The sequence below is a fragment of the Oncorhynchus gorbuscha genome, linkage group LG07, assembly GCF_021184085.1.
Source record: "Oncorhynchus gorbuscha isolate QuinsamMale2020 ecotype Even-year linkage group LG07, OgorEven_v1.0, whole genome shotgun sequence".
Classification (NCBI taxonomy): domain Eukaryota; kingdom Metazoa; phylum Chordata; class Actinopteri; order Salmoniformes; family Salmonidae; genus Oncorhynchus; species Oncorhynchus gorbuscha.
Window position 1 is genome coordinate 76,518,209 of NC_060179.1, and position 13,384 is coordinate 76,531,592.

Sequence of the window (13,384 nt, forward strand, 5' to 3'; positions counted from 1 at the left end):
GAATGCATTTCAATTAACAGGTGTGCCTTCTTAAAAGTGAATTTGTGTAATTTCTTTCCATCTTAATATGTTTGAGCCAATCAGTTGTGTTGTGACAAGTTGGGGGGGTATACAGAAGATAGCCCTATGTCCATATTATGGCAAGAACAGCTCAAATAAGCAAAGTGAAATGACAGTCCATCATTACTTGAAGACAAGAAGGTCAGTCAATATAGAACATTTCATGAACTTTGAAAGTTTCTTCAAGTGCAGTCGCAAAAACCATTAAGTGCTATGATGAAACAGACTCTCATGAGGACCGCCATAGGAATGGAAGACCCAGAGTTACCTCTGCTGCAGGATACGTTCATTAGAGTTACCAGCCACAGAAATTGCAGCTCACAAAAATGCTTCACAGAGTTAAAGTAACAGACACATCTCAACATCAACTGTTCAGAGGAGACTGTGTGAATCGGGCCTTCATGGTCGAATTGCTGCATTGGTCTGGAGCCCAAATTGGAGATTTTTGGTTCCAACCGCTGTGTCTTTGTGCGGTGCGGTGTGGGTGAACGGATGATCTCCGCATGCGTATTTCCCACCGTAAATCATGCAGGAGTTGTTATGGTGTTAGGGTGCTTTGCTGGTGGCACTGTGATTTATTTAGAATTCAACACACACTTAACCAGCATGGCTACCACAGCATTCTGCAGCGATACACCATCCCACCTGGTTTGGGCTTATCATTTGTTTTTCAACAGGACAATGGCCCAACACACCTCCAGGCTGTGTAAGGGCTATTTTACCAAGAAGGGGAGTGATGGAGTGCTGCATCAGTTGGCCTGGCCTCCACAGTACCCCGACCTCAACCAAATTGAGGTGGTTTGGGATGAGTGGGACTGCAGAGTGAAGGAAAAGAAAGTGCTCAGCATGTGAAAACTCCTTCAAGATTGTTGGAAAAGCATTCCAGGTGAAGCTGTTTTTTAAAAACCTTTATTTAACTAGGCAAGTCAGTTAAGAACAAATGCTTATTTTCAATGACAGCCTAGGAACAGTGGGTCATCTGCCTTGTTCAGGGGCAGAACAACAGATTTTTACCTTGCCAGCTCAAGGATTTGATCTGGCAACCTTTTGGTTACTAGGCCAATGCTCTAACCACTAGGCTACCTGCTGCCCCAGCCAAGAGTGTGCAAAGCTGTCATCAAAGCAAAGGGTGGCTATTTAAAGAATCTCAAATATAAATTATATTTAGATTTGTTTAACACTTTTTTGGTTACTACATGATTCCGTATCTATTATTTCATAGTTTGGATGTCTTGACTATTATTCTACAACGTAGAAAATTGTAAAAATAAAGAAAAACCCTTGAATGAGTAGGTGTTCTGTAACTTTTGACCGGTAGTGTACATCAAATCAAATCAAATCAAATTTTATTTGTCACATACACATGGTTAGCAGATGTTAATGCGAGTGTAGCGAAATGCTTGTGCTTCTAGTTCCGACAATGCAGTGATAACCAACAAGTAATCTAACTAACAATTCCAAAACTACTGTCTTATACACAGTGTAAGGGGATAAGGAACATGTACATAAGGATATATGAATGAGTGATGGTACAGAGCAGCATACAGTAGATGGTATCGAGTACAGTATATACATATGAGATGAGTGTGTAGACAAAGTAAACAAAGTGGCATAGTTAAAGTGGCTAGTGATACATGTGTTACATAAGGATGCAGTCGATGATGTAGAGTACAGTATATACATATGCATATGAGATGAATAATGTAGGGTAAGTAACATTATATAAGGTAGCATTGTTTAAAGTGGCTAGTGATATATTTACATAATTTCCCATCAATTCCCATTATTAAAATGGCTGGAGTTGGGTCAGTGTCAATGACAGTGTGTTGGCAGCAGCCACTCAATGTTAGTGGTGGCTGTTTAACAGTCTGATGGCCTTGAGATAGAAGCTGTTTTTCAGTCTCTCGGTCCCAGCTTTGATGCACCTGTACTGACCTCGCCTTCTGGATGATAGCGGGGTGAACAGGCAGTGGTTCGGGTGGTTGATGTCCTTGATGATCTTTATGGCCTTCCTGTAACAACGGGTGGTGTAGGTGTCCTGGAGGGCAGGTAGTTTGCCCCCGGTGATGCGTTGTGCAGTCCTCACTACCCTCTGGAGAGCCTTACGGTTGAGGGCGGAGCAGTTGCCGTACCAGGCGGTGATACAGCCCGCCAGGATGCTCTCGATTGTGCATCTGTAGAAGTTTGTGAGTGCTTTTGGTGACAAGCCGAATTTCTTCAGCCTCCTGAGGTTGAATAGGCGCTGCTGCGCCTTCTTCACGACGCTGTCAGTGTGAGTGGACCAATTCAGTTTGTCTGTGATGTGTATGCCGAGGAACTTAAAACTAGCTACCCTCTCCACTACTGTTCCATCGATGTGGATAGGGGGTGTTCCCTCTGCTGTTTCCTGAAGTCCACAATCATCTCCTTAGTTTTGTTGACGTTGAGTGTGAGGTTATTTTCCTGACACCACACTCCGAGGGCCCTCACCTCCTCCCTGTAGGCCGTCTCGTCGTTGTTGGTAATCAAGCCTACCACTGTTGTGTCGTCCGCAAACTTGATGATTGAGTTGGAGGCGTGCGTGGCCACGCAGTCGTGGGTGAACAGGGAGTACAGGAGAGGGCTCAGAACGCACCCTTGTGGGGCCCCCGTGTTGAGGATCAGCGGGGAGGAGATGTTGTTGCCTACCCTCACCACCTGGGGGCGGCCCGTCAGGAAGTCCAGTACCCAGTTGCACAGGGCGGGGTCGAGACCCAGGGTCTCGAGCTTGATGACGAGCTTGGAGGGTACTATGGTGTTGAATGCCGAGCTGTAGTCGATGAACAGCATTCTCACATAGGTATTCCTCTTGTCCAGGTGGGTTAGGGCAGTGTGCAGTGTGGTTGAGATTGCATCGTCTGTGGACCTATTTGGGCGGTAAGCAAATTGGAGTGGGTCTAGGGTGTCAGGTAGGGTGGAGGTGATATGGTCCTTGACTAGTCTCTCAAAGCACTTCATGATGACGGAAGTGAGTGCTACGGGGCGGTAGTCGTTTAGCTCAGTTACCTTAGCTTTCTTGGGAACAGGAACAATGGTGGCCCTCTTGAAGCATGTGGGAACAGCAGACTGGTATAGGGATTGATTGAATATGTCCGTAAACACACCGGCCAGCTGGTCTGCGCATGCTCTGAGGGCGCGGCTGGGGATGCCGTCTGGGCCTGCAGCCTTGCGAGGGTTAAAACGTTTAAATGTCTTACTCACCTCGGCTGCAGTGAAGGAGAGACTGCATGTTTCCGTTGCAGGCCGTGTCAGTGGCACTGTATTGTCCTCAAAGCGGGCAAAAAAGTTATTTAGTCTGCCTGGGAGCAAGACATCCTGGTCCGTGACTGGGCTGGATTTCATCTTGTAGTCCGTGATTGACTGTAGACCCTGCCACATGCCTCTTGTGTCTGAGCCATTGAATTGAGATTCCACTCAACATATTACCTCAATTACCTCAACTAACCAATGCCCCCGCACATATTCTGTATAGATACCCCCTGTATATAGCCTCACTATTGTTATTTTACTGTTGCTCTTTAATTATTTGTTACTTCATTTTTTATATTTTACCCATCTATTTTTTACTTAACACTTATTTTTCTTAGAATTGCATTGCTGGTTAAGGGCTTGTAAGTAAGCATTTCACTGTTGTTTACGGCACATGTGACAAATACCATTTGATTTTATTTGCATTGAGAAGATAAAAAAACAAACATTTTGAGATATAATCTCAGCAAATATCTTACATGAATGTTGTGTGATAAATATGAATGGATAGTGTGCTATGATATTGAGTCACACTTTATTTGGATAGTCCCATATAGAGGAATTACAGATGGTCAAACTATCAACATAATATCTGTTGATAAGCATCTCCTTTTAAGCAGAAAGCTTGTAAGTATCACAGAGTTCCCTTGAAATTCCTACCCACTATGCACTTCTCAGGAAGCCTCGCTTCACATGACTAGGTATATCGATACAGTTGAAGTCGGAAGTTTACATAGACTTAGGTGTGAGTCATTAAAACGTGTTTTTCAACCACTCTACAAATGTCTTGTTAACAAACTATAGTTGTTTACAGACAGATTATTTCACTTATAATTCACTGTATCACAATTCCAGTGGGTCAGAAGTTTTTATACACGAAGTTGACTGTGCCTTTAAACATGGCTTTAGAAGCTTCTGATAGGCTAATTAACATCATTTAAGTCAATTTGAGGTGTACCTGTGGATGTATTTCAAGGCCTCCCTTCAAACTCAATGCCTCTTTGTTTGACATCATGGGAAAATCAAAAGAAATCAGCCAAGAACTCAGAAAAAATGGTAGACCTCCACAAGTCTGGTTCATCCTTGGGAGCAATTTCCAAACGCCTGAAGGTACCACGTTCATCTGTACAAACAATAGTACGCAAGTATAAACACCATGGGACCATGTAGCCATCATACCGCTCAGGAAGGAGACGTGTTCTGTCTCCGAGAGGTGAATGCACTTTGGTGCGAAAAGTGCAAATCAATCCCAGAACAACAGCAAAGGACCTTGTGAAGATACTGGAGGAAACAGGTACAAAAGTATCTATATCCACAGTAAAACAAGTCCTATATCGACATAACCTGAAAGGCCGCTCAGCAAGGAAGAAGCCACTGCTCCAAAACCACCATAACAAAACAGACTACAGTTTGCAACTGTACTTTTTAAAGAAATGTACTCTGGTCTGATGAAACAAAAATAGAACTGTTTGGCTATCATGACCATCGTTATGTTTGGAGGAAAAAGGGGGAGGCTTGCAAGCCGAAGAACACCCTTCTAAACGTGAAGCACAGGGGTGGCAGCATCATGTTGTGGGGGGTGCTTTGCTGCAAGAGGGACTGGTGCACTTCACAAAATAGATGGCATCATGAGGAAAGACAATTATGTGGATATATTGAAGCAACATCTCAAGACATCAGTCAAGTTAAAGCTTGGTGGCAAATGGGTCTTCCAAATTGACAATTACCCCAAGCATACCTCCAACGTTGTGGCAAAATTGCTTAAGGACAACAAAGTCAAGGTATTGCAGTGACCATCACAAAGCTCTGACCTCAATCCTATAGAAAATGTGTGGGCAGTACTGAAAAAGCGTGTGCGAGCAAGGAGGCTTACAAACCTGACTCAGTTACACCAGCTCTGTCAGGAGGAATGGGCCAAAAGTCACAAACTTATTGTGGGAAGCTTGTGGAAGGCTCCCCGAAACGTTTGACCGAAGTTAAACAATTTTAAAGGCAATGTTACCAAATACTAATTGAGTGTATGTAAACTTCTGACCCACTGGGAATGTAATGAAAGAAATAAAAGCTGAAATAAATCATACTCTCTACTAATAATCTGACATTTCACATTCTTAACTTAATTCTCCTAACTGACCAAATCAGGGAATTTTTACTAGGATTAAATGTCAGGAATTGTGAAACTGAGTTTAAATGTATTTGGCTAAGGTGTATGTAAACATCTGACTTCAACTGTAGATATGCATCTGTTGTTTACAGATTATTCTTTTTTCGCACCTTTAAAAGAAAAGTTAGGCCCTGGATGAAAATATCTGGTGTGACCACCATTTGCCTCATGCCACGCGACACATCTCCTTCGCATTGAGTTAATAAGGCTGTTTGTTGATTGTGGCCTGTGGAATGTTGTCCCACTCCTCTTCAATAGCTGTGCAAAGTTGCTGGATATTGGAACATACATGTCAATCCAGAGCATCCCAAACATGCATGGGGCCGTGCATTATCATGCTGAAACAAGAGGTGATGGCGGCGGGTGAATGGCACAACAATGGGATCTCAGGATCTCGTCACGGTATCTCTGTGAATTCAAATTGCCATGGATAAAATGTAATTGTGTTCATTGTCCGTTGCTTATGCCTGCCCATACAATAACTCCACCATCACAATGGGGCTTTCTGTTCACAACATTGACATCAGCAAACCGCTCGCCCACACGATGCCTTATACGTGGTTTGCAGTTGTGAGGCCGGTTGGACGTATTGCCATATTCTTTAAAACGACGTTGGAGGTGGCTTATGGACATTCAATTTTCTGGCAACAGCTTTGGTGGACATTCCTGCTGTCAGCATTGCTCTCTCCCTTAAAAATTGAGACATCTGTGGCATTGTGTTGTGTAACAAAACTGCACTTTTTTTCACCAGCACAAGGTGCACCTGTTTAATGATCATGCTGTTTAAGCATCATCTTGATATGCCACACCTGTCAGGTGGATGAATTATCTTGGCAATGGAGAAATGCTCAATAACAGGGATGTAAATGATTTTGTGCACATCATTTGTGAGAAATAAGCTTTTTGTGCATATGGAACATTTTTGGGACCTATTATTTCAGCTCATGAAACATGGGACCAACACTTTACAAGTTGCGTTCATATTTTTGTTCAGTGTAGTTGGACAAAACAGGCATGTTCTAAACCGAAACAGTGTGGTGATTGCATAATTTAGTCAATTGTATAAATAGTTGAGTGGGATCATTTCAGGGGAAAAAAGCTGTCCTGCTCTATTTATTATCTTGGGGTAAACAGCTGTATTTAATTCAATTTGTTATAATCTTTGAGAGATTAGTCCTAGCTAAATTAGCCCTAGTTAAATTGTCAATTAAAAGCAGCTTTTGAAATTCCTTCGTGAATCTCATTATTTCTTTATGCCCTTAGCTTTCTTTATACTACGTACCGTGTCCTGGGTTCTATTCATTGGGCACTAGACGGACTGAAACAGGGAGGGATTACCTGAATTTGTCCAACACTAAACGCTAGTTTTTGTTTTCTGTTGCAAAACGTTTAGCAACGATATGTCCTAATGGACACGACCCTGAGCGTCCCAACTACGGGTCCCCGGTTGAGTCATACTGAAATAACAAACATGGCTTCCACATACAGTCATGAGTGGAGAGCAGTTTGCGACAAATTTAATAATGCTCAAGATCTATCTGAAGTAGAATCAAGAAAAGACCCAGAAAATGACCCTTTTCGATCGAAGTATAAGGCAAGGGAGCTTTTGAGAGAGATTTACTGCTCTTTGAAGAATTTCGATGTCGGTGAAAACGAGAGCGTCAATGATGAAGCCGACCAGCGCCCGACAGAGCAGCCCGTTGACGGAGGAATGGAGGAGGGCTTTGGGAGAGGCCACTGTGGAGATTCACCAGCCGGATCAAGAGCAGCTAAACTCGGGGCGGTGGAGTATTATCTTGGTGTAAACCACGTGGAAACAGAAGAGCTGTCTGCTGGAGAGGAACATTTAATGAATTGCATGACATTGCTGGAGAAGTGCAGCATATCACCCGAGAACGTGTCTTTGTTCATCCAAGTCAGGGTAATCAAATTAAATTGTATTCATCACATACACAGTTTACAGCCGGTATAAAAAGTGCAGCTCCCTCAACAATGCAGTATAGAGCACCTAGCACTCTTTAATTTAGTCCGTAACTAGCAGTCCAGTGCATCATATTTGTATAATTAAATATGCACACACATGGTCTAACTTTAGCTAAAGATAATGAGTTAAGTAGCCAGTAAAATTCTGTAAACTGACTCCCGTTTTTGTCTTTTCTTTTTTACAGAATCAACTGGGCATTCTGTGGGCTGGCAGGGATGAAATTGAGAAAGCCCAAGGATTTTTGGAAACTGCAGAAGCAATGTATATTCGTTACATGAAAGAGGTAGCTAGTCATGACACTGTCTAGATGCATAATTTACCTACTTAGCTAGGTTCATTTTGGGAGAAGAGAAAACAGCAGCATCATCATCTTTCATCAGGAAGGCCAACCGTAGTGCATTCTAGTTTATTGTCCTGTCAGACTTAATTCTATGGTGGCTGTTTAATAATTGTGACCTTGAAAAGGCTGAAGGAAAAATATATTGTTTTGTTTTATTCACACCATAGGATGGGCAACCCCCAATGGACCTCACCGAGTTCTTTGTGGCAGAGGAAGAAGCATTACCCCAACAGGAGAGGACCAAGAGGTGTTGTGGAGTCTCAACAATTTCATAAATAAATGACATTGCTCTTTTTAAAAACTTTTCCCTCTCTTCAAACAGATTTGAAATGGCTTATACCCACACACTGTACTATCTTGCACAAGTGTACAAGAACTTGGAGCAGTATGAGAAAGCTGGGGGCTACTGCCACAGCACTCTGCAGAGACAGCTGGAATTCAACCAGTTCATTCCTCTGGAATGGGCCATCAACGCAGCCACGTTATCACAATATTACATCACCAAGGTAAATGATTAACTGTAAAAATGTGTTGTCTTCATCAAGATGAATGACTTGTTATGTATTTACAGTCAGTACATGACTTGATTTCTTTATAATGATATTTGGTATTTTTAACAGGATCCCCATTTCTATTTATTATGGATCCCATAATAATAATAGTGTGAAAGCAGCAGCTACTCTTCCAGAGGGTCGACATGAAACATGGCATAATACAGAACATTAACTCTGGATTAATCTCACATATTTTGTTCTTCCTCCCAGACCCTCTACATGGAGGGCAGGCACTGTCTATCTGCTGCCAGTGTCATAGCAGGCCTGGCCGGGGAGGTCCCCTCAGAAGCCGCTGCCCAGGAGAGTAAGTTCTCACTCTGAATTCATATACTCAGCCTTGATAATATATGCTCTTTCTGAAATGTTTGTAAAGTTGTCTTTCATTCAATACTCATTAATACACATCTCAAACCTTTTTCTTTAGGTGAAGCTGAAGCTGAGAAGCGAGACCAACTTCGACAGAAGAGAGCTGAAATAGCCAGGTGTTGGATAAAATACTGTCTTAATTTGTTGCAAGATGCCAAGAAACTTCTCGAGGTAATTTAGATATTTTCAGATCAAATGTAATTCTGTAGATGATTATCCTATAATTGTGAGACAATATCTTATTCTTATGTCTACTGGTCTGAGCAGGACAACATTGGAGAGCTAGATATGGATCGTCAGGCAGAGCTAAGAGCAACACGGCTAAAGGAGGAGGAGGAGAAGGAGAGGGGAAGGAAGAGTGCTGTTCTGTTTGGTTCCAGTGACACCTTTGACTCCATCTGTGGCCTGGAGGAGAAAGTGAGTTGTGTCTTCCCTGTGGACTTTGAGGAAGCCCGCGCCATCTTCCTGGTTGGCCAGACCTATGTAAATCAAGCCAAGGAGTACTTTGAGATGGACGGCCACGTCACAGACCACATCGAGATCCTGCAGGACCACAGCGCTCTGTTCAAGGCCCTGGCCTTCTTCGAGGAGGACCTGGAGCGGCGCTGCAAGATGCACAAGCGGCGTGTGGACATGATGGAACCCATCTGCAAAGACCTGAACGCCCAGTACTACCTTCTCGTCTGCCGCCAGCTGCAGTTTGAGCTGGCTGAGACCTACTACGAGATGATGGATCTCAAGCTGGCCGTGGCCAACAAGCAGGACGACTTGGATGCACATACGGTCAAGAAGTTTAACCACCTCTGCTCCTCCTCCACCAAGTTCTACCAGATGTTCCTCGACTCCGTCCGCTCGCCAGAGGGCAAATGGCCGGAGAAACTAGAGGACGAGGTGCTGAGGCCGGCACTGGTGGCTAAGTTCCGGGTGGCTCGTCTCCACAGCAGGCTGATCTCGTCCAGCAAAACTGTTCAGCTGGAGAACCTGAACCGCGCCCTGGAGTGCTACAACTTTGTGGTCCAGTACTGCAAGGACAACCCAGAGTCTAAAAGCGCCATCGAGACAGAGCTGGAGCTGAGCGAAGAGATGGTCAGCCTTCTGCCCCTCAAGATCAACCGAATCCAGGCAAATCTGGCCTCCTCTAACTGACTCTAAATGTGTCCTAAACGCTACATGACAAAGCTTGCTGAAACTCCCCTATCATATATTGCATATGTAATTCTCCTCAACCCCCATCTGCATTTCCTGATGTCACTGTGTAAATTGTTAGTCTTGGACCAATTAACCACACCTTTAATAGCTTAACACAATTAGTTATATGCATGATAACACATACATTGCCTAATTTATTTGTTCTAGCTGATTGAAAATAACTTATGGTATGGAGATATGTAGATAAAAACAATGTAATGGAAATATGAATTAACTGATGTGATATTTGTTTTAAAATTGTTTTTTGGTTTATTTCCAACTGACAACCCAAAATAAACAGGTGCAAATCACTTTTACTTGTATCTCAAATTATAATTGTGTAAGTTAATTTGAACAATTAGGTTGATTATGACGATCTGTGTGTTCTTGTCCAGCAAGTGTCAATTGTGTTTTTAATACAGTATCAAATCGTATCTATGTATTTATTAGAGTTCCAAGCAGATTTGTTGCTGCGTCAGAGTAGACAGCGGTGTGGGCCACGTCGGAGTGAGTGTAGGGCTTACAAGGAACCTGAAGAGGGCGCTGTTACTCATCAAATGGCTTCTGACATAGAATTGCATGAAATTATTTTATCAAAAGCAATTTTATCAGACCTTCAAATACGATGATAGATTCATGCAATGCTTTTATTAATAATATCCACAGACAGGTTACAGTGGAAGTTATTTATGTAGCTACTTCATTCTGTTAGTAGTACTACAGGAACTTTACTTCATTGTCAGTACTATACTCATTTGAAATGTAAATATACCCATTGCTCTCAGGCTAGTACAAGCATAATGTCTTACATTATCATAAACCCAAATCAAGACACTTCCTCCATTGCTTAGGTTTTTGTAACAATTTTAGTTTAAAAAAAAGTGTATATATTAAAGGTATGTTGATGTCATGAACTGTCAGTCGTTGTGTCTATAGCTCTGTATATGAATTTTGAATGTTGTTACATTTCCTCAACCCCATGAGCTTACCAAACAAAGTGGCAGGGCCAGGCTGATGAAATATCAGATTGTGCCTTTAACTGGAAATTACCCTTCTGCTATCTGTATTAGCAGATGTGGCCATGCTTAGTATGAATCACTTAATCTTTTCCTCTGATAAAAAAAAACATCCACACGCCCATCATTTATAAATGAATATATTGTTTTTTAGAAAATCGAACCTTCACTCAAATATGAATGTATAAATGTGTTCATAGCTGAATATAAAAACATCTGATAAGCTATTACCAAATTATTAGTTCCACACTAACAACATTTACATTTAAGTCATTTAGCAGACGCTCTTATCCAGAGCGACTTACAAATTGGTGCATTCACCTTATGACATCCAAGTTGCCAAGAATAATTTTGTTAAGCAGCTTCTATCTATTGATAAACAGTGTTTTGTATCTCAATCATTGCTCTGCTACAGGATACAGCAGAAACTTAAATTCATCTTAGTTCCCCTTTGAAAGGTTCACAAATGTCTGATGATCATGTCCATGAATACTTGTTTTTTTTTATAAAGGAAACATTTTATTGTAACATTCAAACAAACATGTAATAAATTACTTACATAGAAAAATATATAATAGCTCTGTGACTTAGATGTACATAATTGTACATTTTAGGAGCTGGGAGGATTTAATTACAGACCTATATTGTTTACATTTTAAGAGGCATAAATGTGTCTCTGTGTCAAGATTTATTGCCACTTCAGCTCTGTAAATATACTTAGAATGCAAAACCATCCGGATGGGGCTTTTGTGTTGTTACCATGTGAATTCTCCTGAGCAAGTTGCCAACGAGGCTGTGGGAGGCATTTAGCTCCACTTGGTGTGACTTGGCTGTAGGATGAAACCTCAACCTGACAATGGCAGTGTAGTCACTCTCTTTAAAAGCCCAATGAAGAGGAATGATCTTTTCTCCATTTGTGCTGAAGAGAGATGACAGACAAGACAGCTGATGAGCATGCTTGTTATTTTAAAAACATTCAAAATAGTAGCTAATACTTATTTTATTAAAGCAAAAACATGTTTCGTTGGTACGGTGGAGAATTGTTCTTTTTGTGCTTAAAGAAATGCACATTTGATATAATTTACCCAACAAAAACAGTGTCCGCAAAAATAAAATGAACATTAGTTCCGTTGAAAAATTCTTTGTCCCTGCCCTAGAAACATGTAGCATTTAAGGCATTTAATTTACTAGGTCATCAAACACTTCAGTTTTTGCTCAGCTAGGGCATTTTACACTGAATGATATTTGAGAAAGAGACAGCCAGAAAAGAATCTAGATGACCTCATTCACGTCTCATCTTTCTACCCTTCTCTAGAAAATCTTCTGTTTACATGCATGAGTGCTCAACATGGAGTGGTTTTCAGTGGACACAGATTGAGCCTAGTCCTAGGCCAAAAAGGATTTTCGATGGATATTATCCATTGAGTTTGCTTTTTAGTCCAGGACTAGGCTTAATCTGTGTCTGGGAAACTGTCTCAATGAGCTAAAACAACAGCATGAGTACAAGTAACAAAAACAGACACTTCCCTATCAGTCATAACATGTATAGTGGTATACCCCTTTAAGATTTAGATGCACTATTGTAAAGTGACTGTTCCACTGGATGTCATAAGGTGAATGCACCAATTTGTAAGTCGCTCTGGATAAGAGCGTCTGCTAAATGACTTAAATGTCAATGTAAATGTAAATGTATTTGTAAAGTTAGTCCATATAGTTTTTCAGTATAATTTGTTTTCATGGGATACATGGCTGAAGGGTAGACTGTAATGGAGCCTAAAAGCAAAAAGAGGAGATTCCTCAGAACATCTGGATGTGTCTCCAGTGCAATCTTTTCTGAAAAGGACAGTTTGGCAGAGCCATATGTTTAGACCTATAAGTATGACTGACAGTTGCTCCAACAGGCGATCTAATACAAACAGGTAACTTGCTGCAATGGAGTTATGACGGCAACAGGATCAGGACAACTTTAGTAAATTGTGAATAAACTCAAGTTTTTCTTGTATGAATTTATCACTTACACCTTGAACTAAAAACTTCTAACATGTTTAAGCCTTCATACTTTTGAAGCCAGCCATGTTATTCTTGAGATCAACACTTCTAACATGTTTAAGCCTTCATACTTTTGAAGCCAGCCATGTTATTCTTGAGATCAACACTTCTAACATGTTTAAGCCTTCATACTTTTGAAGTCAGCCATGTTATTAATGAGATCAACACTTTTAACATGTTTAAGCCTTCATACTTTTGAAGTCAGCCATGTTATTAATGAGATCAACACATTTCCCCCTTAAGACAAACTGCATAGGCTATGTATGTTCCCCAGGCCAGTCAACTCTATTGCTGGCTGGCTTCAAAAGTATGAAGGCTTAAACATGTTAGAAGTGTTGATCTCATTAATAACATGGCTGGCTTCAAAAGTATGAAGGCTTAAACATGTTAGAAGTG

The 13,384-nt window shown here is 41.4% G+C and overlaps 1 protein-coding gene across 1 annotated transcript; it reads left to right on the forward strand.

Moving 5' to 3' along the window:
* The first annotated feature begins 6,614 nt into the window (after positions 1 to 6,614).
* Positions 6,615 to 10,234, forward strand: LOC124040374 (KIF-binding protein-like). The gene is made up of 7 exons (XM_046357518.1): positions 6,615 to 7,412; positions 7,660 to 7,758; positions 7,983 to 8,062; positions 8,138 to 8,321; positions 8,580 to 8,673; positions 8,794 to 8,906; positions 9,003 to 10,234. The coding sequence occupies exons 1-7, from the start codon at positions 6,900 to 6,902 to the stop codon at positions 9,879 to 9,881; spliced, it is 1,962 nt and encodes a 653-aa protein (XP_046213474.1). The 5' UTR covers positions 6,615 to 6,899; the 3' UTR covers positions 9,882 to 10,234.
* Positions 10,235 to 13,384: the final 3,150 nt, after the last annotated feature.